This window comes from Canis lupus, chromosome 36 (genome assembly GCF_011100685.1).
Source record: "Canis lupus familiaris isolate Mischka breed German Shepherd chromosome 36, alternate assembly UU_Cfam_GSD_1.0, whole genome shotgun sequence".
Taxonomy (NCBI): Eukaryota; Metazoa; Chordata; class Mammalia; order Carnivora; family Canidae; genus Canis; species Canis lupus.
This window is the reverse complement of record NC_049257.1, coordinates 30,956,792-30,981,255: the sequence shown is the minus strand read 5'-3', so window position 1 is coordinate 30,981,255 and position 24,464 is coordinate 30,956,792. Positions and strand designations below refer to the sequence as shown.

At 38.1% G+C, this 24,464-nt stretch overlaps 1 protein-coding gene across 4 annotated transcripts in view; it reads left to right on the top strand.

Moving 5' to 3' along the window:
- The window catches only part of COL5A2 (collagen type V alpha 2 chain), a 153,144-nt gene that overhangs the window by 106,264 nt on the left and 22,416 nt on the right, over positions 1 to 24,464 (top strand). For all 4 annotated transcript variants that reach the window (XM_038585079.1, XM_038585077.1, XM_038585076.1 and 1 more), the window contains exons 15-35: positions 523 to 567; positions 1,073 to 1,126; positions 4,161 to 4,205; positions 5,581 to 5,634; positions 7,835 to 7,933; positions 8,269 to 8,313; positions 8,424 to 8,522; positions 9,954 to 10,007; positions 10,240 to 10,347; positions 11,385 to 11,438; positions 12,023 to 12,121; positions 13,447 to 13,500; positions 14,341 to 14,439; positions 14,545 to 14,598; positions 14,725 to 14,778; positions 16,388 to 16,441; positions 17,163 to 17,216; positions 20,316 to 20,360; positions 20,672 to 20,770; positions 22,031 to 22,138; positions 22,551 to 22,604. In XM_038585079.1, the coding sequence (XP_038441007.1) occupies positions 523 to 567; positions 1,073 to 1,126; positions 4,161 to 4,205; positions 5,581 to 5,634; positions 7,835 to 7,933; positions 8,269 to 8,313; positions 8,424 to 8,522; positions 9,954 to 10,007; positions 10,240 to 10,347; positions 11,385 to 11,438; positions 12,023 to 12,121; positions 13,447 to 13,500; positions 14,341 to 14,439; positions 14,545 to 14,598; positions 14,725 to 14,778; positions 16,388 to 16,441; positions 17,163 to 17,216; positions 20,316 to 20,360; positions 20,672 to 20,770; positions 22,031 to 22,138; positions 22,551 to 22,604 (1,431 nt within the window). The remainder of the gene's footprint in view (positions 1 to 522; positions 568 to 1,072; positions 1,127 to 4,160; positions 4,206 to 5,580; positions 5,635 to 7,834; positions 7,934 to 8,268; positions 8,314 to 8,423; positions 8,523 to 9,953; positions 10,008 to 10,239; positions 10,348 to 11,384; positions 11,439 to 12,022; positions 12,122 to 13,446; positions 13,501 to 14,340; positions 14,440 to 14,544; positions 14,599 to 14,724; positions 14,779 to 16,387; positions 16,442 to 17,162; positions 17,217 to 20,315; positions 20,361 to 20,671; positions 20,771 to 22,030; positions 22,139 to 22,550; positions 22,605 to 24,464) is intronic.

Here is a 24,464-nt window from a genome sequence, read left to right as displayed (position 1 = left end):
GAGAGAGACCATAAAAGAAGTACAGAGGACTTTTTAGTGGGAACTTCATGCAAGATATACATACACATATCTCTGTGTGTGTTTGTGTGTGTGTATTTATATATGTGTATAGGCATTGGCTTTAATCTTTTTTATTTTTAAACTTCCTATAATAGATCTTAAGAGGTCAGTTTTAGCTTTGCAAAGTTTTACTTGAGCTAAAGTATTATCAGATATAAACATATAATTACTTTTTGATCCTAATTAATATGAATAGACATGATAGTCTTATCAATCTTGTTTACATTTTCAGTTTTATTTTATACTTATTTCTATAGAAACTAAATTGCCATTGCATTTTAAGATAAAATAATACATCAGAATTTTGAGGCCCTTCATTTCAAGTATGCCTTTCAGATGCCCAGTCTGAAAATACACTTTTAAAATCACACACACACACACACACACACACACACACACAGAAAAAGTGATGTATCAGTTGTAGGTTTCTCATACTGTAATATAACCTCATTTTTGCTTTAGGGTGAAGCTGGCCCTACTGGTCCAATGGGTGCCATGGGTCCAATGGTATGTATCAATTTAATTCTTTGGGTTTTGTTTATTTGTTTTTTTTGGTTTTGTTTGTTTTTATTTTTTAGAAATTAAGAGAATGTGTATATGAAAAATAAAAAGACATGGAGAAAATATGTTACCTGATGAAGTAAACTTGATTACCAGCTGATAGAAAGGCATATCCAGAGAATTGCACCCTTTAAATAGACAGGCTTCTTGCATTTCATTGTTTTTCTTAACCATTGAATGCTCTTATTCTTTTTCTATAGTTAGTGTTTAAATCAGAATTATTGTAGATTTAGTCCATTATAGTTTCATAAGGTAAAATCTATTAGGTAAGAGGTGGTAGGTTATGTATCCCCACAGGTGGAGATTTTTTCAAACCCAAAGTTGCTTCTAGAAATACTACTGTTTGGTGGCCAATTATGATGAGTCTTGGTTGGATTGCATGATGTAGCCAGACTACCTTAGGAGTCAAATAAGATGCTTCAAGAGATGTTTTTTTCTCTCTCATCTGTAGGGCCCAAGGGGAATGCCAGGAGAAAGGGGGAGACTTGGGCCACAGGGGGCTCCTGTAAGTATGTGTGCTTCAGTGTTCTCAAAGGAACTGAATATGTCTTTTAAATGAGAAAATAGTACTGGTTGTCTACTTTTTAATTTTTCAGTTTTTATCTTTGCTTTTTATTTTGAAATAAATTTAGGTTTACAGAAAAATTGCAAAGGTAGTATAGAAAGTTCCTGTGCAACCTTCACCTAGCTTCTGTTAATATTAACAGCCTACATAACCACAGTACATTTGGTGCCTACTTATATTAATACAAAAGTTAAGAAAACTATAAAAACCTATAGCAGCATGGAATAGAGTCCATGAAAAAAATAAAAAATTTGGAATAGTAATAAAATTATAGTAGGTACTATTTACCAAGCAGCTGTTGTATGCCAAACATTCTTCCATGCTTTATTTCACATTCATCATAATCCTAAAAGGTAAGTACTGTGAGTGTACCCTTTTAAAAGAGCCGAGTTTTCTGATTATCTGTGTTTGGTTTATTTTATTAGTCTTTTAAAGCTTTTTTTATTTATTCATGAGAGAGTGTGAGTGTGAGAGTATGAGCCGAAGAGAGGGACAGAATGAGAGGGAGAAGCAGGCTTCCTGTTGCGCAGGGAGCCCAATGTGGAGCTCGACCCCAAGAGCCTGAGATCATAACCTGAGTTGAAGGAAGACATTTAACTGTCTGAACTACCCAAGCACCCCTGTCATTGATTTATTTTAAATGTATAGACTGAGAAATGCCCTTGCCGTCTGCCTGTGTGCCTTGACCTAGCCAGATAGGGGATGTATTCCATTGTTTCTGTTCATAGCTCCCTGAAGGTGTTAGACTATACTTGCTAATATTTCAACCTTGCAGTTCATTGTATTGCACCTGCTTTAATTTGGACAATTAAGGACTGCACCTGGCCTTTATTACGAGATCTTCTCATTCCCATTAATAATAGGAATCCCAGGCTTACAGTATCCCCTGCTGTTACCCTTAGCCTAAAGATGACAACCACCTTAGAGTTTCTGAGTAGTACCAAAGTCAGGGCCTTGGCTGGGGAGAAGTGAGACCCTCTCACTAGGCCCTTTCTTATCCCTTTGAAGATAAAGTGTCGTCTGGAAACACAGAAAATACTGTAGAACATAGCTGTTGCCTCACCCACCCTTACATGGAGTATCCACTCTAGCATTTTTACTTCTCTGTGCTTCATTCTACTACCTGCCAAGGCAGTCCCAGCATTTCTATCCCACTTAGTCTAGGCCATTGCTCTTCCTAAGTTTCAAAGAACCATCTCCCATGTCAACACCATTTTTCAGAGTCTTTATCAGAGTGCTAACTGTGCATCATGGGAGAGTGTTTGTGTATTCTTTAAGTTTCCCACTTTATGTTCTTTCCCTCCTGATCCAGTACCCTCAGGACCTACTCACATGCATTCTCTTTTGGATTCTCCCTCTACGTGATGTAAAGCACTCATGACTCCTTTGGTGTGTATCTCCCTCTTTTATCAGAAGCAGCTTTTCCTCAACTTAGTTATTTTGAGAAAAATAGTTATTCATCTGGTGGCCAAAGGACAGGAGCAGGGGGTAGTGGTGGTAGCATATATTGCCTGGTAAAGTAGAGGCTTCTGCATTCCCTTTAAGCAAGGAAGAATAAGCTATTGATGGTGGGGATGGTGGGAATTTCTATAGGCCCATAGACTTCAGAATTGAGATTTCAAAGTTCTTAAGATATCCCAATGCCAAATTTCATTCCTTCTAACCAAGGGCCCTCAAAATAGGGACGGCATAACAGGCTTTCTGTGCTTTAGAATTCAGCCTTCACAAGGGCTCTTGAAGCTTTATCAAGCCCTGATCCCAACCATCAACTTTTTCTTCCCTCTGATTGTAGAAGATTACGATATTTTAAGATGCTTCCAAAGAGTCTTATAATGATGATTAAACACCATTAGCCTTTCAATGTTTTTCTCCAATGTATGCATTCAACAAGAGCCATGAAATTCCGTCAATTTTATAATTGCTACTACTAATCCTTCTCAAGTGCCTGAGCTACTGTACCCATAGCCCTTTCTCTGACACTTGCGCCCTATCTCAGTTTACTACTGGAGACAATGTTCATTGCTGCATCACCCCAGGATGTCAAGAGTGAGTCCTACTTCATCTATCACAAGCTATTCAGTGAGGAGTCCAGCTTTACATTTTCATTTTAGAGTCAGCTTTCTTGTACTTCTTCAGGCACCAATGGTATCAGGGTGTTAGGTCTGGTTTCCTAGGAAACAACATCAAAGACTTATATGCAGGACATTTATTGTGGAGTTCTCTCAGAAACTACATTTGTGAAGAAATGAATAAAAAGCAGGGTTTGTCACAGGGAGAATTTAAACTGTATTACAGTTATAACAAAGACCCCAGTCTCCATGAGTCCTCAGTTCCATGAGAACTATGGGGCTGGCATGGCTCATCAGACTTGTCATGAATGGGGGGCCAATCCATTGTACCACTGCAGTAACCTGGGAAGAGGCATAACCTTTGCTGTGTGAACTCCTTAGCTGAGGGCAGTTTATGGGAGGGTCTTAACTATGAGTCATCAGCTTGTAACACTTCCAGCAGTGGTACAATGGTTTCTTCAGTGCTGAAGGAAGATCTAGATGATAGCCATAGCATTCACTATTTAATTTCCTCTGTGTGTGCGTGTGTGCTTTATTTTGTTTTTACAAAAAGCACATTCCTCCTCTGAGTTAATCTATTAGGAAGGCAGATGTACAAAATTTCAGTATCTTTGAGATCATTTTATTGAAAGTCATATGTTCCGAGTAAAAAGGATCATTTTAATCAGTTTCATTTTTTCAATTTTGATTCTTCTTTGTTATTTTTGTAAGGACAAATGTGTTTATTACTACCTTATCAGTGTTATACAAAAATGTATTTTTATTGTTATCGACCCATTTGAGGGTTGTTGGTTAACTTTAATATTTATTCTTCAGTTTTTAACATGGAAATTTTAGAAAACAAATGAATTATGAGCAAATACTGTAGAAAATGGAATTTTATTTGTCTTTTTCCTCCTAATTAGGGACAACGAGGCACACATGGTATGCCTGGAAAACCTGGGCCAATGGTGAGTTGTATTACTTTGATATTCATTCACTCATTTATTGTTCCATTTGTACATCCGTTAACATTTACAGAGCATTCAGCATCCTGGACACTTGGAATAAAAAGGTGATAAAAAGGTGATAAACACATATTACTTATATTTGGAAACTGCCTTAACTATCAAGGGAGAGAGATATATCAGTTACTATTGCAGTGTAATGCTGTTGCTAACTGCTATGCTGTGCAGTGCAACTTGAAGTACAATTATGGGAACCTACCTGTCTGTACCTACATCTAGAGTAAGATAAAGATATCAAGGAGGACTTAAAGAGGAGCAACTTTCAAGTTAAGTCTTGAAAAATGAGCATATAAAATGAGCAGGAGGGGGCAGCCCGGGTGGCTCAGTGGTCTCTCATAAATAAATAAACTCTTAAAAAAATAAAATAAATAAAATGAGCAGGAATGTAGCATGGTCTACAGGATGGATAGATGAGAAAAGCACAATAAGCTCAGAGAAATACTAGGAGGGTAAATCAGATTTGAAATTATTTGCCTTTAGGATCTTTCCTGCTTTGTTACTCCTAAAAAGGAAATAATAGCAGGAAAACATAAGTATAGTTTAAAAGGGATTTTATTACTGCAAAACTGATGGAATTACAGTACACTCCTCAAAGAAGAATCAGGATAACCTAGAATGGAATGCTTCCTTTTAAAAAAAAAAAAGGTTTTATTTATTTATTCATGAGAGACACACAGAGAGACAGAGACACAGGCAGAGGGAGAAGCAGGCTCCATGCAGGGAGCCCGATGCGGGACTCCATCCCAGGACTCCGGGATCACACGCTGGGCCGAAGGCAGAAGCTCAACTGCTGAGCCACCCAGGAGCCCAAGAATGGAGTTCATCTTATACTCATTTCTTTCAATGATTTAAACTCTATGCACGTCTTCCCAAATATGGGATAGTGATAAATATCCACATGTCAGCTTGAAAAAAAAAATCACTGTAAAATATGCAGGTGATTCTTAAGCATCATTTTTATAAAGTACAGTCCCGGATTTTGGTATAAAACAACTTTCTAAAAACTATATTACTTGGTTAACACAAAGAAAGTACATCTCTCAAGAAGCAGTTGTTTCAAACAGTTTGTGATTGTGACTTGTTCTCTAATACACTACAACAACAAGTGTTTAATGCCACTGGACGTGTCTTTTGGTACTATTTCATACCAATGTTGGAAGGTACTTATTATAAAATTATATTATCGTTGGGATTTGAAAGTACTAAGTGGATTATTCTTATGTGTCCAAATACAGAACGTTGTTTAAGAATGAAAGATGACTCAGTAGGACATTGATTAAAAAACATGTCTGATCACTTTTCTGGTTTCTCTTAATAGGGTCCTCTTGGGATACCTGGATCATCTGGTTTTCCAGGAAATCCTGGGATGAAGGTAAAATGTTAATATGTTTAGCTCTTGATTACAAGAAGTACTTGGTTATGAATCCCAAAGTGAGGAACTTCATTTCATTAATTGTATGGAGGTTGCTCTTAACCATGGAAAAAGCCTAGAGCGTTCTCAGCGCTATTCCGGTAGGGGCAAAAAAATAGCTTAGAATATTTAAAAATGAGATTAGCAAACAATATGTAATTGAAAGAGAATTACTGATAATTATACAATTGTAATATCAAAGAATCTGTTGCCTTAGAACTCTAAGGCTAGACAATTGTAACAGCTGCAAGGAATAAGAACTTAATCTGAATTGGAGCTCTATTCCTGGATACAGCACTAAATAGCAGAATGTTCTAAACAATAGGAGGTTAAAATAAATCAGAGGTTGTCAAAAGGCTGTTCTCTCACACAGTGCTGGCTTTTCACTCCTATTCCTGCTCCCTACCATTGACACAACCCATTTAAAGGAATAAGCAGGGAGGCTATTTGGCTTTCCACAGGGGAAGGGATTAAAGTATTCTGTTGGGTTGATTTACATTTGTAGGGAGCCACAATTTGTTCTTTCAGTATTTGGGATGATAAATTCAAGGATTAGAATAGGAGATTATTAAGATTATACTAGCTAAATTAGTGAGTACATTCCGAACACTACTTACAAGTTTTAAACAACACGGTGTGTTTGATTGCCTCTCATACGCAGTTTCCCCTTGGCAATAGTTTTTTCATCTCAAAGAGGAGATGTACTCACAAGAGGCCATGGCAATCCCCTCACTTCTCTAAATCTTGTCTCCTCACGGAATTTTGTTGAAGGTTAAGTAATGCCCTCCATATAGATCCACGCTTCCTGTTAGTAGTGCTACTCAAATGGGTTTTGAACTCTATTTTGAAACAAACAACAACAAAAAAGTCCATAGCTGACATTTTAAATACTCTGAAATGTCACCGTCATCAAGTCAAATGATTCTTCAGGCTGTCTCTAATGCTGTCTCTCAACTCTGGGCCGCAGAGATGTGGCTGCTTTACAGTGGCACCCTGCATCATTTCACTAACCAACCCCTTATTCACTGAGAACTCACTGTGCACTGGAGCTCGTAGGACCCTCTTGAGGTTCCCTCTGTTTCTGATCTGCTCCCTGAGGTCCTAATCCAGCTGTTCCTGACTCTGGCCTTAGAGGGCCCATCCCCCCATGGTCCCTCATCAAAATATTCAAAAACCCTTCCCCCTTCATGTGAGACCCTCTGCTCTTACACTGAGCTCTGGCCAGAGAACTAGAGATAGAATGAATACTCACAGCGCCCACAACTAAGACTGGGCAGAAAGCAGTTTCTGCTAGATTGTGGCATCTAGCTAAGACCTCATTAGAATCACAATTTATATAACAGTTCATGCTGCATATTTCCTTCTCCTCCTCGGGTTTTCTAATACTGGCTGTTGGCTACTGAAAACTGCTTAAAAATCAAACACTCTGCAAAACTGTTTTTCACAGAAATTGTTTGTCCTATTCCCACCTCCCCAAATATAAAATTCCCAGATCTTTGTTTTTGGCCAGGATTCTGCTACACCTGTTAAATTCTTCCATGGTCTCTGTTTTTCTGGATGAAGAATAAACTTCCATCTCCAGTTCCTTGTATTTCAAGGATTCAATAGGGATTTAACATGTTTTATTGGCACTAATGAACACCCATAGGCTTACAATTTTAGTTTTAAAATTCCAGCTCCAGGTCCCACTAGGATTAGAGCTAGAGGGATCTAATATGTTTATAAAATACAGAAAGTCACTTAGGTTTAAATTTCGGATAAATAAAGAATAAATTTTTAGTATAGATATGGCCCAAATATTGCCTGGGACAAACTTATACTTAAATTATTTGTTATTTATCTGAATTAAAAGTTAACTAGACATTTATATTTTTATTTACTATCTGGACCACTATCTTGGGTTGAAATAACGGTAGTTATCAGGCTACCTTGACGACTTAGCTTTGCTATTAATGTTACAGACATCATCATACTCGAAGAGGTTTAGGAAAGTGAGTCCACTTGTTAAGTCATAGTTAGGCACACATCCTTTGTAAACCAGTTTGTGCTTATGACTCCTTTAAATACTTGAGTATTAAATGTAAAGCTCCAAAGAAGCAATAAACTTTGAACCACACATTTATGTTCTTCTTAAATTAACATTTCTTTTGTATCCTGTTAGGGAGAAGCAGGTCCCACTGGAGCAAGAGGCCCCGAAGGTCCCCAGGGTCAAAGAGGTGAAACTGGGCCACCAGGCCCAGTTGGCTCTCAAGGTCTTCCTGTAAGTTCCTAGTACATTTAAGAACTATATTCTTAACAGAAAGCTTGACATGTTTTGTAACTTCAGAACAAAGGCAATCTATTTTAATATATCTTCTTTGAATTCTGAATGAGTGTTTGCAACTGACATAAAAAAAAAACATAATTCTCTTGTCAACTCTGCAAAATTCTATCTACTTTATGGAAAAGGGAATTAGTTACAGAAGTAAGTTTTAGGATATAATGGTGGTTGATGTTTTACAACAATTTTCTGCTTCCTTTTGGAATATGAGTGGACATCCAAAGACCACCCTAGATATGGCTTAATAGCTTACAAACTTTTCATGTATCTTTTAGGGTACAGTAGGAACTGATGGTACACCTGGTGCCAAAGGCCCAACGGTGAGTAACTAAGTGCATTTGTGCCACATGAAACACAAGTGGGCGTGATCCTTAGGACCATAGACCTGTACGTAGTCTCTGCTCATCATGTCGTTCTTTCATTCTGATAGGGCTCTCCGGGTACCTCCGGTCCTCCTGGTTTGGCAGGGCCACCTGGATCTCCAGGGCCTCAGGGTAGCACGGGACCTCCAGGAATTCGAGGCCAACCGGTAATGTCCCTTAAAATAACTATCATCGTTAGTATAATCCAACGAAGAGCACCAAGAAAAACAGTATTCAGTGAGATGGAATGAAACATAGATAATGTGACTTATTTGAATGAGCCAATTAAAGACAGAAATCTTTGTAAAGTGGAAGCCAAATGTTAATGTACAGTGTAGGCTTTTAAATTCAAAGGGGAACATTATTGCGTTGTGTTGGATTTTAGTGAGTTTTTAAATTTAAAATAATAAGGTCATGACTTTGGTCTGCCTCATAGAATTTTATCAGTATTTGAATAATAAACTGATGGAAATATTTTACAAGCCAGTGTGAAGAAATCTGGAGGCTATAATGACACTTTGGTTAAAATGGGTTTAACGGCTATTTCTCAAGAGCTATTGTGAAAAGTGATTCCACCATATTGTTCAAATCAAATGAATTTCCATATTTTGTGAAATTATTTATTAGAAAAAAATGTTACGACAAGCCCATAAGAAATAAACACATTGAGAAGCTGTGCTTATATATTTTTAGCTTGATATATAAAAATTAAAACTTTCTTTCTTAACACTACCTAAAACAAATATTTTGAATTCTGTTCCAAGTAACTTAGTTATGCTAATAAATCCTTTTAAATGGTGGTGACAGATTTATTAAGACATAAGTGTTGCTGATACTTCACATTTGATTTTATCATGTTCTCAATTTAGTAATCTGCTCCCCACAAGTTTAACTAGTATTTAAAAATACACGTATAAAAAAAACACAGAACGCTCCAAAGATGAAATGCCTGTTTGAAGTTGTCCAACTGTCAATAAAGAGAACATAAATATAAAATTATCTTGATTCTGGGTAAACAAGTCTGTTTCCTAAAATAAACCTGAAATAGATTTATCTGTAGAAGTTGTCATTGTTAGTTCTATTTTAATTAGCAAATTGGAATAACTGAATAATTCTAAATTTCCTAGTATGCATGATAAAACAAGATTTTATTTTTTTTTATTTTTATTATTTTTTTATTTTTTTAAAGATTTTATTTATTTATTCATGATAGTCACACAGAGAGAGAGAGGCAGAGACACAGGCAGAGGGAGAAGCAGGCTCCATGCACCGGGAGCCCGACGTGGGATTCGATCCCGGGTCTCCAGGATCACGCCCTGGGCCAAAGGCAGGCGCCAAACCGCTGCGCCACCCAGGGATCCCATAAAACAAGATTTTAAAAATAAGTCTCTGAAGACTGTAAAATAGACAAACTGCTACCTAATCAATACTAGATTTTATAAAATTTCACATACATTCTACAAGATTTGCAAAATTTAAAAAATGATAACACAAACTTACCGGCAAAAGTTTTCAAGGCCCACTTAGTATAATTAGTTAAAGCAGGTTGGACTGGCTAAATGTCCTGGTTCTTATAACTGTTCATACTTTTATTTTAGGGCGATCCAGGAGTTCCGGGTTTCAAAGGAGAAGCTGGCCCAAAAGGGGAACCAGTAAGTCTTCATTTTTTTTTGTTTAAAGGATAAGAAGAGCATGAATATTGTCCCAGAGTGCACAGGTCAACATGCTCAAGTGTTAACATAATAATACTGAGAAATATACCTTTAGATGGAAACAGTTTAATACAGTTTCACATTTATAACTGACTTCATTTTAAATGAAGCTTTTGACTATGACTCCCCTGTGCTATGGTCTTTCTGGTAACTGTCCTTCTGTTTTCAATAGGGGCCACATGGTATTCAGGGTCCAATAGGCCCACCTGGTGAAGAAGGCAAGAGAGGTCCCCGAGGTGATCCAGGAACAGTCGGTCCTCCAGGCTCCATGGGAGAAAGGGTAAAATTTGAATAATAAATTCTAGAATTGTAGGGGAATTATATGGGTAGATTTTGGGATAGTAAGGAATGATAGAGCAGTTAAAAGACATGCCTGCAAGTGCATTTCACAGCAGGATACAGGATGTTCAGGATGATTGTGAATTAAAGGAGCCAACTGTTTAATTGGTGCTCATTCATTCATTCAGCGAATACTGATTGAACAACTACACTGGGCCAGTTTGATATATTGGTACTTAGGCTACATCAGTGGAAAAGAAGGCTGTGGTCCCAGCCTTCTGTACTAGTGGGGGCTAGTAATAATAGTTTACTCCAGTGGGGAGGTACACAATAAACAAGTGAATGGGCAAACAAAAATATAATTATGCATTTCAGTGAATACTGTATATACACGTAGGAAATAACAGGGTGATGTGGTAAAGAGAGAATAACAGTATATGATGGTAGTGTGACATTAGGTGGTTAGGAAATAGGATTCTTTGGGAAGATGGCATCCTAGCTGACACCTGAAGATGAGGGTGAGCAAGAGAACTTGGAGAAAGAACGTTGTCAGCAGAGGAAACAGGAAATGCTAGGCCAGGAGGCCACGAGGGTCGGTGACTTTAGAGATCAGAAGAGGTCGCCATAATGAAACAACAATATCACCGTACATTTGTAGAAACTTTCAGAGGAAGCATGGAGCTTCACGTGGGAGACAAAACAAATACATGTCATTGACATTTTGATGGTGGTGGATGGTGCCATTCCTTTGCTGCTCATATCAGATTTTCTCTATATTTAATTTTACAATGAATTGTTAGTATAGTTCTTAATCTGAATAATTTTTGGCTCAGTACTTACATGTTTTCCAAAATTTAATATTTCTTTCCATATAGTTAGGGTTGTTTTTTTTTTTTTCCCCCTGCTTACCTATCTATTGCCATGTTGGCTTGATCACACCTCTTAAAACCATATAATACTAAAAGTAAAAATTACCCACTCATGATACATTTCAAGAGCATCGACAACAATTAAGAATCACATTTTGGTCATTTGTAGGGTGCTCCTGGCAATCGTGGTTTTCCAGGCTCTGATGGCTTACCGGGACCGAAGGTGAGGTCATCCTATCAAATGTTGACGCTCACGTGGGTGGTGCTCCAAAAGATGCCACTGTCCGGAATGGTGCTCTAGCTTTGGTCCACGTGGTCCAGATCTGAAGAGTGACATGGAGGTTGAGCCTAATGTCAAATCCCTCTTGTGCCATTTCTATTCTATAGAGGGATGGGGGACGTATAATGGTTGGAAGTAGGGAGAAGTTTGTTTTCGGACTTTTTAGGGACACTGCTGAGAAGAAAAGGTCATACACCTTTCCTTTGACTGGTATATATACTTTTTCCTTTATCCAGAATTTAGACTTTAAAATTTTGGTATTTTTTCCCCCAAATCTAGATTAGATAATTTTCATTGGCTAATGATGAAAAACCACTATTCTATAAGAAATACAAATTAGAAGAGACTATGTTGTGACATTTTTTGTGACTTTGTAACTACTTGACAAAGCGTCTGTATGGTATACCAGTGCTTTGATTTGTACAACATACATTTCATATTTATTGCTTTTATTTTCCTGCACCATTTCTTTTTTTTTTTTTTTCATTTCTTTTTTTCCTGACATATTCTGCTTTGCATTGGAACAGGGGGCTCAAGGAGAGAGGGGTCCTGTAGGTTCTTCAGGACCTAAAGGAAGTCAGGGGGATCCAGGACGGCCAGGCGAACCTGGGCTTCCAGGTGCTCGGGTAAGAACACAGCAGTTTGCTACATCAAGCCAGAACTTCTCCTGAGAATTCAGTGAAAGGACGTTTTGACTTAGCGAGTCTTGACAAGTTGGAGCATTTCTTTGGTTTTACAACTTTTTTTTTTAGATTTTATTTATTTATTCATGAGAGACACACAGAGAGAGAGGCAGAGACACAGGCAGAGGGAGAAGCAGGCTCCATGCAGGGAGCCCGATGTGGGACTCGATCCTGGGACCCTGGGGTCACGCCCTGGGCCCAAGGCAGGCACCAAACTGCTGAGCCACCCAGGGATCCCCCTGGTTTTACAATTTTGACCTGATTGACTTTTTAAAATACTGGTTTGCTATTTTATCATGTATAGAAAATATAGTAATTTCTACGCTCCCTTTCTCAAAGGAGTACATATTAATGGTTTTGCCACTTGACATGAAAGAAAATCATCTTTGTCAATATTTATTTTTTCCTCTACTTGCTAACAACTAATTTCCTTGGCTTTTAGCCAAAGAGAATTCGTGATAAATTTCATTTTGACCAAATGTCATTTGAAAATTCATTTGGACTATGGAATCACTCTTATATTCGGTTGTCAACAATGCTCCTTGAAGAGAAAGGAATTCATACAATAAATTGTTGGATGGAAACATACATTTGGCTACGTGATCTTGAACCCAGCGTTCACTATATGAGTAGAAGTGTATTATAGCTTCCTCCTTCTATGTGGCAAACTGGCATTTTCTTAGGAAATGGGCAGGCCAGCTGAAGGGGCAATCAGCATTGCTTAGAGGAAGAATGACCGCCCCCCCCCCGACTGTAGCTCACATCTGGACTGGGAGGACCACGAATACTAAAAACCTGTGGGCAGCATAGCTGTGGGTGCTGTGAGTTTGGAGTAACATGCACCTGCCTGTTGGCCAGGACCAGTATGCTGTGCTCACGATGCTGTTATAATTCTGCTCACGTGGGAGTTCTAAGGCAGAGTGGCCCGTGTGCCCACCATGTAGACTTACTTGCTCACATGTGACCTGTCCCTTGTGGGGGGAGAGGATGCCCTCGGAGGCTGTGCTGTGGGTCCCCACCCCGGCCCGTGGAAAGCCCACATAGTGCGGCCTGTTGGCACGCTGTGTTTTCTGCCCTGGTCCTTCCAAAGCCAGGAGGGGTGAGGACCCTGAGGGGCCTGTAGGCCTGTCTGGAGGAGCCTAAGGCCACTGGGAGTGGACATTGCAAAGTGGAACGGGGTCCTTTTAACGCGGTGCTGTTTTTATTCTCTAGAATCTTTACTTCAGTTTCAAGTCAGCAACAAAATGACGGTTGCTTTTAATTTTCAGGGTCTGACAGGAAATCCTGGTGTTCAAGGTCCTGAAGGAAAACTTGGGCCTTTGGTAAGTAATGTAAACAACTCTCTTTGGGGCACCCAGTTGGTTATGCATCCAACGCTTGATCTCAGCTCTGGTCTTGATCTCAGGGTCCTGAGTGGAGCCCCATATGAAGCCTACTTAAATAAATAAGTAAATAAAGTCCACAACCATTAATAGTTCTCAATAGACCTACAACTTAAATGATAAGATGTTTATTTGAGGTTAATGCTTTTAATTGGCTGGATGCTGATCTTATTTACATGTTTAAAATGCTGAAGTAAATTTATAGGATCTTCATATTTTAAAATTCACCCAACATTGATCAAATTTAATTGATACAATATCTGAGATTAAAATTGTTTCTCTGATATCAGTGGAAAAAGTTGAAATTATGTATTCTTCCAGGACTGGTCAAATTTGTCTATTAGAAACATTCTCATTTCTTGATGTCCTTGCAGTTGTATAGGTTTAAGAGAGGTAGGTACAACTTTTGACAGCTCATGTATTCTGGGCCTTTTCTTTACACCAAAAATGTGAAATAGAAGTATCAAATTTTCGTTACCACAATCTAGAGTAAATTAAAGAAGAAAGAAAATTTTCCCTATGAATATGAGAGAGTAAGGGTTGTGAGGATGAGGTTTATATGTAGAGAATAAGAGTTAATTCTCTGTTCTAAATACTCCAAACTACTTCAGAAATTTTTTTAGGCACTCAGCTGTTCTGATTCACTAAGAAAAAGGTGAAGGATAATTTAAAGCTTACATAACTTTTATAAGTAAGCGAAGAAAGGCAGGTGTCAATTTGGTGATACGATATTTAGAGAGAATTTACATAAAACGTACACTGCTTCTGTCTCTTTTGTAGGGTGCTCCAGGGGAGGATGGCCGGCCAGGCCCTCCAGGCTCCATAGGAATCAGAGGGCAGCCGGGAAGCATGGGTCTTCCAGGCCCCAAAGGTAGCAGTGTGAGTACAGTGTGTAATATGTTTGCTCTCTCATCATAATCCTCACTTGGAGCAGGCATGATTGGAGCAAATTGAATTTTAAAATAGTTTCTATTTTTTCTGTAGGGTGACCCTGGAAAACCTGGAGAGGCGGGAAATGCTGGTGTTCCTGGGCAGAGGGTAACTATACATTTCTTCTAAAGGGGGGAAATAGATATAAATATAGATATATGTACACACACGTGCATATGGATCATCCAGCTGTCTCATGGCCTCACCTCACATATTATCTCTGTGTGATATTAGGGAGCTCCTGGAAAAGATGGTGAAGTCGGTCCTTCTGGTCCTGTGGGCCCCCCGGTATGTGGTCTTTCAACCAGAGTATATTCACATTGCATTTTTCACTGACGTTTGCTTAAGACTACTTATAAATAAGTTTCAGGGGATGTAAATAAGAAGATGCAGGATTGAAGAATTTCAGTTACAGTCTTTTCTTTTGATTCATGTGCTGGCATCTCCTTTTTAAATGGAGTGATTGGACTTTTCATTTTAAGCTTCTTTAAAATGTTGATGGCAAAAGCTGCCTCATCATCTTTGCATGACACAGTTGAAGAATATATCAGCTGAGGAAACTCGTGTGACAAATATTTTGTACTCTTTATTGATAATACATGAATACTGAGTTATAGCTGCATTCTTCTAATGATGACTTACAGAAATTTATTTAAGCTGACTTATTTTTTTTTGGAGGACTGAAAAAAAGAAAGTTTTTTATCCTTTAAGGTACATTTGCATCCTAGAATTCCAAAATTAAATATCAGAAATATTTTGGCATATTTATTTGTTTGCAATGGGGCAATTTAAATCTTTCTAAAATGTTAGATTTGCTTCCTTCAGTTGTTCTAGTGTTGAAAGCTTGATTAATATTTTTTATGACACAGAGAAATAAATTGGAATAGAGATGCACGTTTCCCTCACTACCCGAAAGTAGAGCATTCCTCTGAAGACGTTTATAAGCTTAAATGGCATAAAGCAAAGAAGCAATTATCATTAACTTATATGGAAAAATTTCTTAAAATTCCTAAACTCCAAAAATAACCTCTTCTGGCTTTTCTGATACCTTAGGACATATCTTGCTCTTACAGATGCACAAAATAAATCCAGATAAAACACAGATGCTCACAGTTCAGCACTCAGAGGGCTTGATGCTCAGCTGCTGAGTGTGGCTCCCGAGGAAGGAGCCTGTGGGGGCTGCTCTCACTGCTAGGGGTGCACGCTGCCTCTATGGGGGCTCACTGCGAAGCAAATGCCAAACGCTGTTTTTGCATTTTGCTTTGTTTTGTAAAATCAAAAATTATCTGCAGATTTCTTTCAGTTAGCAAAAAGTTAATATAGAGCTTTCATAAAAGTGAAATGATGTAACACAAACTTTGGAAAAGCAGGGGATTACCTGTTTTAAATGATTAGATACGTGAAAGTAAGGAATTTTTCCAGGTTCAACTTATCCAATTTCCCTATAATTTTATGGTTAGCTGTGGACATTTTCTTTTTAAGATTTCATTTATTTATTCATGAGAGTCACACAGAGAGGCAGAGACACAGGCAGATGGAGAAACAGGCTCCATGCAGGGAGCCTGATGTGGGACTCGATCCTGGGACCCCGGGGTCACGTCCTGAGCTGAAGGAGGCGCTAAACCACTGAGCCAACCCAGGGATCCTGTAGACATTTTTTGGATCAAAAAATAAACATGTCATCAGTATCTTTGCCAGCTTTAGAAGATATTTTCTCAACATCGATTCAAACAATACCATTAAATTACTTCATTATAATGCGGTTTGTTATCTGACTAAAGTGAAAACTATGTGATTAGGAAAAAGGCAACTATCAGTTCTTCTAGTAGGTCACATAAACAAGAAGCAAGTGTAAAGATCAGGCTCTACTCATGATTTTCTTTCCTTCATGACTTAGGGTCTCGCTGGGGAGAGAGGAGAGCAGGGACCTCCAGGGCCCACTGGCTTTCAGGTATGCACAAATTCACTTTTCTGTTTTTTCCACTGTTAATTAAGCTGCTTTTTTAAAATATGAAAAGATATGGTCAGATGATGTGAAATTCCACAATTTTGAAAAAAGTCCCTCTTTTAGTAAATGGATAAAATGGATAAAACCCAACATTTTTGTTCAAAGAGAAGATATCGACTTCCCTTGAAAAACTGATCAAAATCCAAAATTATTAACAAATTAAAAATTATAGAGTGTTCTTGATAAGTCTTACTGGACTATATTAAAATTTATCTAGTTTTAAGGAAGGAAAAATGTCTTAAAATTATTGTTAAACAAATTTCATGATTTACCTAAATATATTGTATGGGAAATTATTTTATAATGGATAATCATACTTTGGTGAAAAAAGTTTTCAGGAGTGACTTTCAGCACTATACTAGCAACCTAAAATACTGCTTTCAGCCCCACAGAACTTGACAAATGTTAAGGATCTCCTGTTGGATTCTTATCTTTTTTTTTTTTAACTAAGTGGTGTGCGAGTGAAGGTCTGACTCTATCCAGGGGCCGGCTGCTGCGTTAGGGTAGAAGATAGTCTCCTTACTCTGCTTTGCTTGTGTTTAAACAATCTTTTGCCTGACAGTAGAGTCACGGAGGCTCTGTGGGTTATAAAAGGTGAACTGCTGACACTCGTGGCCTGTTAAACTTTGAAAACTCACAGTTTTATTTTCTTTCTTTCCTGTAGGGGCTTCCTGGTCCTCCAGGGCCCCCTGGGGAAGGGGGAAAGCCAGGTGACCAGGTAAGTCTTAAAACAGTAATAAGAGCAGTAATAAAAGGTGGCGGGGTGTGCGGTATCACTTAGGATATGTGAGGCTCTGTTCTGGTTTGCTTTATACATGTTGTCTCTTGGAATCCCCAGAACAGCCCTACCTATCTAGGTACTAGCGTCATGCCTATTCTTTAGATGAGGAAAATGAGCCCACGGATGTTTTGTGACTTTCCCAGTCACTCAGAAGCTGGTATAATTTGAATTCTGGTAATCTGCTTCCCAAGACTGGGTTCTTACCCACTGAACATGTATCTTATCAACTACAGAGTTTGGCGGGAGGCTTTATATGGTTATAACAGATACTATTTTATTTCTATTATTTTACCAGGACATCAGTTAATTTAGTTTATTTTTCTATGGGTGATCTGTTCATTCATTTAACCATTCAACAAATATTTGCTAAGCACTCTGTGCGTAGTGGTGTTAAGCCCTGGCTCTAACCTGGCTCTAAACAACTGAACAAAATGGACATGAACTTAGCCCTTCTATTACACCATAGTAGGAGATGTGGGGTTTCTGGGGAGACACTGTGTGTGGGGAAACATAGAAGATTCACCTAATTCAGATTTGGGGATTTACAGCAAGTTTCCCAGACTAAGTAATATCTTTTACGAGTTAAGAGGGTAGGAGGGAAGGTAATAAAATACTCCAGGAAATTGTAACAGCAGGTGCAAAGGTCTTGCTGATCAGAATAAGACTCTGAGAAAACTAGTAAGTCAGGAATGCAGAGTAAACGCAGAGGTGGAGATGAGGCTGGATGATCAATCAGGAGCCAGATTACATAAAGTCTGAATGTGAATGTAATTGGTTCTGATTCTTCTAACGGGAGATGATGAAGGGCTCTCAAGCAGGGAGTAGTGCTTTTAGGGATTGGACTTTTAGGAAGACCACACCACAAGGAGGACAGTACATTTCAGGGGATAAGACTGGAGGCCTGCTTGATACAGCTTTTGTTTTGTTTCTTTTTTTTTTTAGTAAAAAGCAGAGTTTGAGGAACTGAAGAACTGAGGAACTGAGTTTATTTGAGGAACAAAGGAACTTTTTTTCCCCTCTTTATACTTTGTGTTTATCATTTTATTAATTTTAAATAAAGTATAAAATAGGGGGGAGGAGCAAGATGGCGGAAGAGTAAAGTATAAAATAAAATGATAAACACAAATATAGGTTAATGGCAATTCAGTACATTTAGTTCGATAAGATTTTAAAAATTACATATTCACAAGTACACAGATCCTTTACCAACATTGAACATTTTAGTCTATGTAGTCACAGTCTTCTGGAATTCCAAAATTTTTATCAATTTTATTTTCTTCGAACCCAAATATTCTTTTGGCCCAAGATCTTACTGCAAATATATTATCAGTCCATCTGTTAGCAGCTTCTTTGGCCACTTTATTTGCTTGATGTAACTCTTCCGCAACTTGTGGGTCACACTCTATATTTTTTACTTCTGCCTTTAGCTGTTCCCTTTGGTCTCGAAGTGAAGAAAGCTCTTTTGCTAGCATGGTTGGCTCTTCCGTTTCGTGACATAACATAAGAGGCAGGTCACTAAGTCAACAGAAGCAGTGGTGTTCTAGTGGGACTGCTAGCAGCTTGTATTGAGCTACGTGAGGAGGAAAAGCTGGCCTCGTTTTGGAGGATGTGAAGTCACTGTCCAAGGACAGCATGTGCTTCTTCACGCTTCCCTTCCTCCGGCATCATCCTGGGTTGGGGTTGGAGGATGGACACTGATCCCTCTAGTTAAGACATATCCGTGTGAGCTCTTGTATCACACAAAGGAGAATTTCTCATGGAGGATTACAGTGGAATCAGACCTATTGAGTATATTGAGGTTAACATTTTGCAAACGTAGACAGTAGTGGTTATAATCTGTTATCCAAACTATCAGAAATATGTTACTTTGTCAAAAAATATACTCTGTTCAAAATATTATAGGGTGTTATCATATAAATCAAGACACTATGAATAACGCACTATCTGCCACAAAATTGTAAGCTCTACTGTATTTCATAATTGCCAGATGTACCATTACTTATGTATCCTACAATACACCACATAATGCCGACTAAGCTACCGCAGTGTATTCTTATGAGATAAAATATTATGGAAAGAACGCTCAGATTTGTTTATACTTAGGTTTTCTTTTAAGCCACATATGACCCACTAGCATACGTAAAAAGGAAAATGAAAAATAAATAATTTGATTAAATTATTCTTAAAATCTCACATTCAGGACCAACCCCACTTCTACCTTAGTTTTCATCCCAGTCTTTGATGACACAACAGCTTTCTTTGTCATTGGTTATTATTTTTAACTGAAGAGAGAGGTTTTGAACTTTTTGACAAACTTTCCTTTAGTAAGAGCAAACTGAAACTTTTCTAAGAGTCACGACTGCACTAGTTTGAACCCATAATTCCCAGCAGAGTACATGGTCCACAGTATATAGTCAAGAGATATTTACTAAGTTGAATTGAACTGGTTCTGTTTAAAAGATCAGCTCCTGGGGTGCCTGGAGGGCTCAGTTGGTTAAGTGTCTGCCTTTGGCTCAGGTCATGGTCCCCTGCGTCCTGGGTAGAGACCTGCTCAGGCCCCTGCTCCGTGAGGAGTCTGCTCGCCAACCCCCCACTCATGCTGTCTCTCGCTTGCTGTGCTTTCTCTCTCAAATAAATAAGATCTTAAAAAGAAAAGATCAGTTCTTTATTGCCTTTTATTTCAGTTTCCTCTGTTAAAATTTTTTTCATTAGGAAATAAAATTACTATATGTGTTGTTGTCTCTAAAAAAAACCAGTGCACTACATTTGTGAGATAATATTTTGCTTGTTTTCATTGCCCAAAATCAAACATTCAGGTGTAATAAACATTTTTTTTCTGGAAAAATATTTCCATCCAATGTATGGGATATCCCCTCATTTATAAAAGTATGCATATTTTTCTTAATGTTATGGGTTTATTCAAACTTCTAGTAGTACATTAAAAGAAATTTGGTATGTGATATGGGAAGATTTCTAATAAATGCCTAAAATTTAGCTCAAAGCATTACTTAGAATTTTTAAAATTATATCTTATAGGGAGTTCCTGGAGATCCTGGAGCAGTTGGCCCATTAGGACCTAGAGTGAGTATTTTCTCCTTTGTCATTCACTTTGTTTCCATTGCCTTCCATTGAAATAAAACATCTTTTATCATAAACTGGGCTTTAAGAATTAAAATTTTTTCACTTGATGAAAATCAATCTTATGTTTTGTGCTGTGCAACTAGCATATCCTTCCTTGAAGTTCAAATCACTAAACTAGAAAATCAAGCCTCAATAGTTGCTCCTTTCTCAGGTTTTCTCCAGTGGAAGCAGTTTTCCAGATTTTCAGAAACATTTTTAACCCATTTTTAAATCAGTCTCTAAGATTGTTTGCCATCCTGATGTTGCTCTAGGGAGAACGCGGAAACCCGGGGGAGAGAGGAGAACCAGGAATAACCGGACTCCCTGGGGAGAAGGGAATGGCTGGAGGCCACGGCCCTGACGGCCCAAAAGTAAGTGTGGCAGCCAGCTCTGCACTAGATAGTTTTACAGCCTGATAAACGCAGGACACAACTAGGATGTATTTCTCTTGTTGTTACAAGATAATTCAATTATATCATTTTCTTCTTCAACAAATTTTCAGTAAGCATCTACGAGGCTTTTTCCTGGCACTAAAGAGTCAGCTGAAAAGAAGTCTCTTTTCTGTGATGGAATTTATGGTTTAGTGTACATGGTGATACGTTCTCCTATAGAAACCCATTCCTGGGATCCCTGGGTGGCGCAGCGGTTTGGCGCCTGCCTTTGGCCCAGGGCGCGATCCTGGAGACCCGGGATCAAATCCCACGTCAGGCTCCCGGTGCATGGAGCCTGCTTCTCCCTCTGCCTGTGTCTCTGCCTCTCTCTCTCTCTCTCTCTGTGTGACTATCATAAATAAATGAAAAAAAAAGAAAAAAATGAAAAAAAAAAAAAAAAAAAGAAACCCATTCCTAATATTTATTTATATGACTTTTACTAGTGACTTCCGTTAATAAGCAGAAGCAATAAACAGAAAATTGTATAATTCTGTTAATAAGCAGAGGCAATACATAGAAAACCGTGTAATTTATTAAGAGATAGTCCTAATTATATGCTCCCCTTTTTTTGGTCTCCGGTTCCACAGTTCTGCTTACTAACCATAAAGTATGTCATTTTTGAAATCTGAAAGTAAAATACATCATAAGGCAAAAAACCATTTCCTTTGGGTGCCACTTAAAATTGATAGAAAATAAAGTGGCCAACTTTAATATAAACAATTAAAGTAGAATTTTTCATGATCATGTGTCATTAGATCCCTTATCATCTTCAAGGCCCAGAGTGATTACATAGGATCTGTTTTAATTTAATCACTGATTTAACCTATAAGCAAGCTTAATGTCATGGGTTCATTAGTGAGAGTGAAGTACTCTCTAAAAATAATGTCTTCTTTCTTCATTAGGATCCCCATGATGTTGTCCAAGGTAAAGAAAGGCAACTGTTATTTTATTTCAATTGATGCTCAATTTCCCCAAAGAAAAAAGTTGAAAACATAAACCAACAATCAGAAAGGCGAAGTTTTTTTTTTATTTCAAAAAATGACCTCAGAGATAATTTTCATAAATGAAAAATAAATGCACTAAGTTGAACCATATGAAATTGCTGATATTCAACTATTTTTGACCTACCAGCAGAGAAATTTCATGTGGCTCAATCTTAATACTGTACTGGTGAGGTCACTTATTGTTGGTTCATTTTAGGGCAGTCCAGGACCATCTGGGACCCCTGGAGACACAGGCCCACCAGGTCTTCAAGGTATGCCAGGAGAAAGAGGAATTGCAGGAACTCCTGGCCCCAAGGGTGACAGAGTAAGTCTGTGTTTTGTTTTGTCTTGTCTCGTTTTGTTTTAGTTCATTCATTTAGACTTTGTAAATTCCTACTGAAAGTTATTTCCTGTCTAGGCTTTTACTTCTATTATCCTAAGTCACCAGTCAATTTTCCCTCCCTCCCTCCCTCCCTCGCTCCCTCTCTTCCTTCCTTCCTTTCCTCCCTCCCTCCCTTCCTCCCTCCTTCCTTTCTTCTTTCCTTTCTTCCTTCCTCTCTCTTTCTTTCAATATCTATGCTTATTAAGAAAAATACAGAGTGCCAGTCACTTTTCTAGGCTCAAGGGGATATAGCTATGCACAAGAGAGATAAGCTCCTGCCCTCATGAAGCTTCCATAAAATTGAGAGAAAAAAAAACAATTGAGTGAACAAATGGTATTTTGTGTGTTTTCCCAGGGTGGCATAGGAGAGAAGGGTGCTGAAGGAACAGCTGGAAATGATGGAGCAAGAGTAAGTGAGATCATTCCTTTTCCCAGCTAAATTAGGAATCAACATTATCATTATTACATGAATTTGCATGAACTTTCCAAAATAAAGTTCATTGTGTTTCCATATGGCCAGGGCTTGGAAAATGATGAATTTTGAGATTTGATGTTGATCAATCATGGATACTCATTTTGCTTACGTTGAATTAAAGCAGGCCAAAAAGTAGTCATTGTTGAGGGAATGAAATAAAACACAATTTACTGTGCATATGAGAACAGTGCTTTAAGCGGGGGGGGGGGGCTTTACCTTTCTCCATTTTCTTTTTATTTCTTATGCAATGTTTATTTTTGTTCAAGTGTTAATATAATGAGCTGTTCTAGACCTCATCCCAGGGCAGGCAAGTAGAGTTCTGCAGAGTAGCCAAGTTGAGGTAACTATTTCTCAATATGCTGGATTTATGGGTGAGAAAATGACTGCACAATGAATCATTATTAATGCTTTCATCTAAGGAGGATGAAGAAGTGAAATGCAAAGGACAGTTCACCCCTGGGGCATTGACCTTTAACAAGCTTTCCATCCTCAGAAGTAGAATTCATTTGCATTTGTAAGGACAGATTGAATATAATATTTTAGACATGAAGAAATTATTCTGTCATGTAAGAGGGGATAGATATAGTTGCTCAGACATTCAGCATTTCCTGGAATAATTCCTGATATTTGATGAATAATTTCTGTTTCAGTATGACATGGTTTGCTGTTAATTGTCATGCTGTGCCCTGGCAAGAGTACTTGTACTATAAAACTCACATGGAACCATCGTTAACACATGGATTCTGCACAGTGAGCCATTGTTAACGCATTGATTGTATTAGCTTTTGATAAGGAAAATAAAGTAAAATACAGAAAAGTTTTTAGTTTTTAGTGGTAATTATCCCTTTATTCTTTTTTTCTTTTTCTGAAAGTCTCCTTAAGGGTGAGCAAATTATGAACATGAGATGTTTCTCGCCTTTGGATTGACTCTAATATTTGATTTCGTATTTCAAAAAAAGGTCTAAGTTAATCTGGCCTATTGTTTGTATCTTATGTCAGAGATGGCCTGTGGTGCATAGTGAAGCAGTGCAGTGCTGGTTGAAGGAGTGTTGCATTAACAGTTTATTTTAAGATGAAATCTGAAATAGGTAGCTATTGTTCTATGAACTGACTTTGCAAGTGCAGTGGAAGAGAAACAGGACGTAAACAATGACTGCTTTGTTTTCAGTCAGGACAATACATTGCTTTAGGGAGGAAGCAGAGCAGACCATTTGTTGTAAACTCATACTAAAGGGAAAAAAATGGACGATGTGTTTTCTCTGTAAGAAGAAAAATGGGAGAATTTAATCAAGTGATCTTTATATATAATCCAGTTCTTTGAGGAAATATATTAGGTAAATTATTGAAAGAATATTGTTCCATTATAGATCTAGAGAGTATAAGATCACGGTTTTCTCGTGTTCTTAGTAGAATATAAATTTAAGAAGTCATTTTTATTCCTTAAATGCCTTCCATAATACATACAAAAGTTAAATTACAAAAGAATATATGTGGGCCGCATATGAAGAGGCAATGCACATATAATAGAAAACTTGTTCTGGAAAAGACTCTAATATAGTCCAGTTTAAATTTTTTTCTTAAGATTTTATTTATTTATTCATGAGAGACACAGAGAGAGAGAGAGAGAGGCAGAGACACGGGCAGAGGGAGAAGCAGGCTCCATGCGGGGAGCCCGATGCGGGACTTGATCCCAGAGCCCCGGGAATCACTCCCTGAGCCAAAGGCAGACGCTCCACCACTGAGCCACCAGGTGTCCCTAATAATAGTCCAGTTTAAAGATTGTGACCACATTTC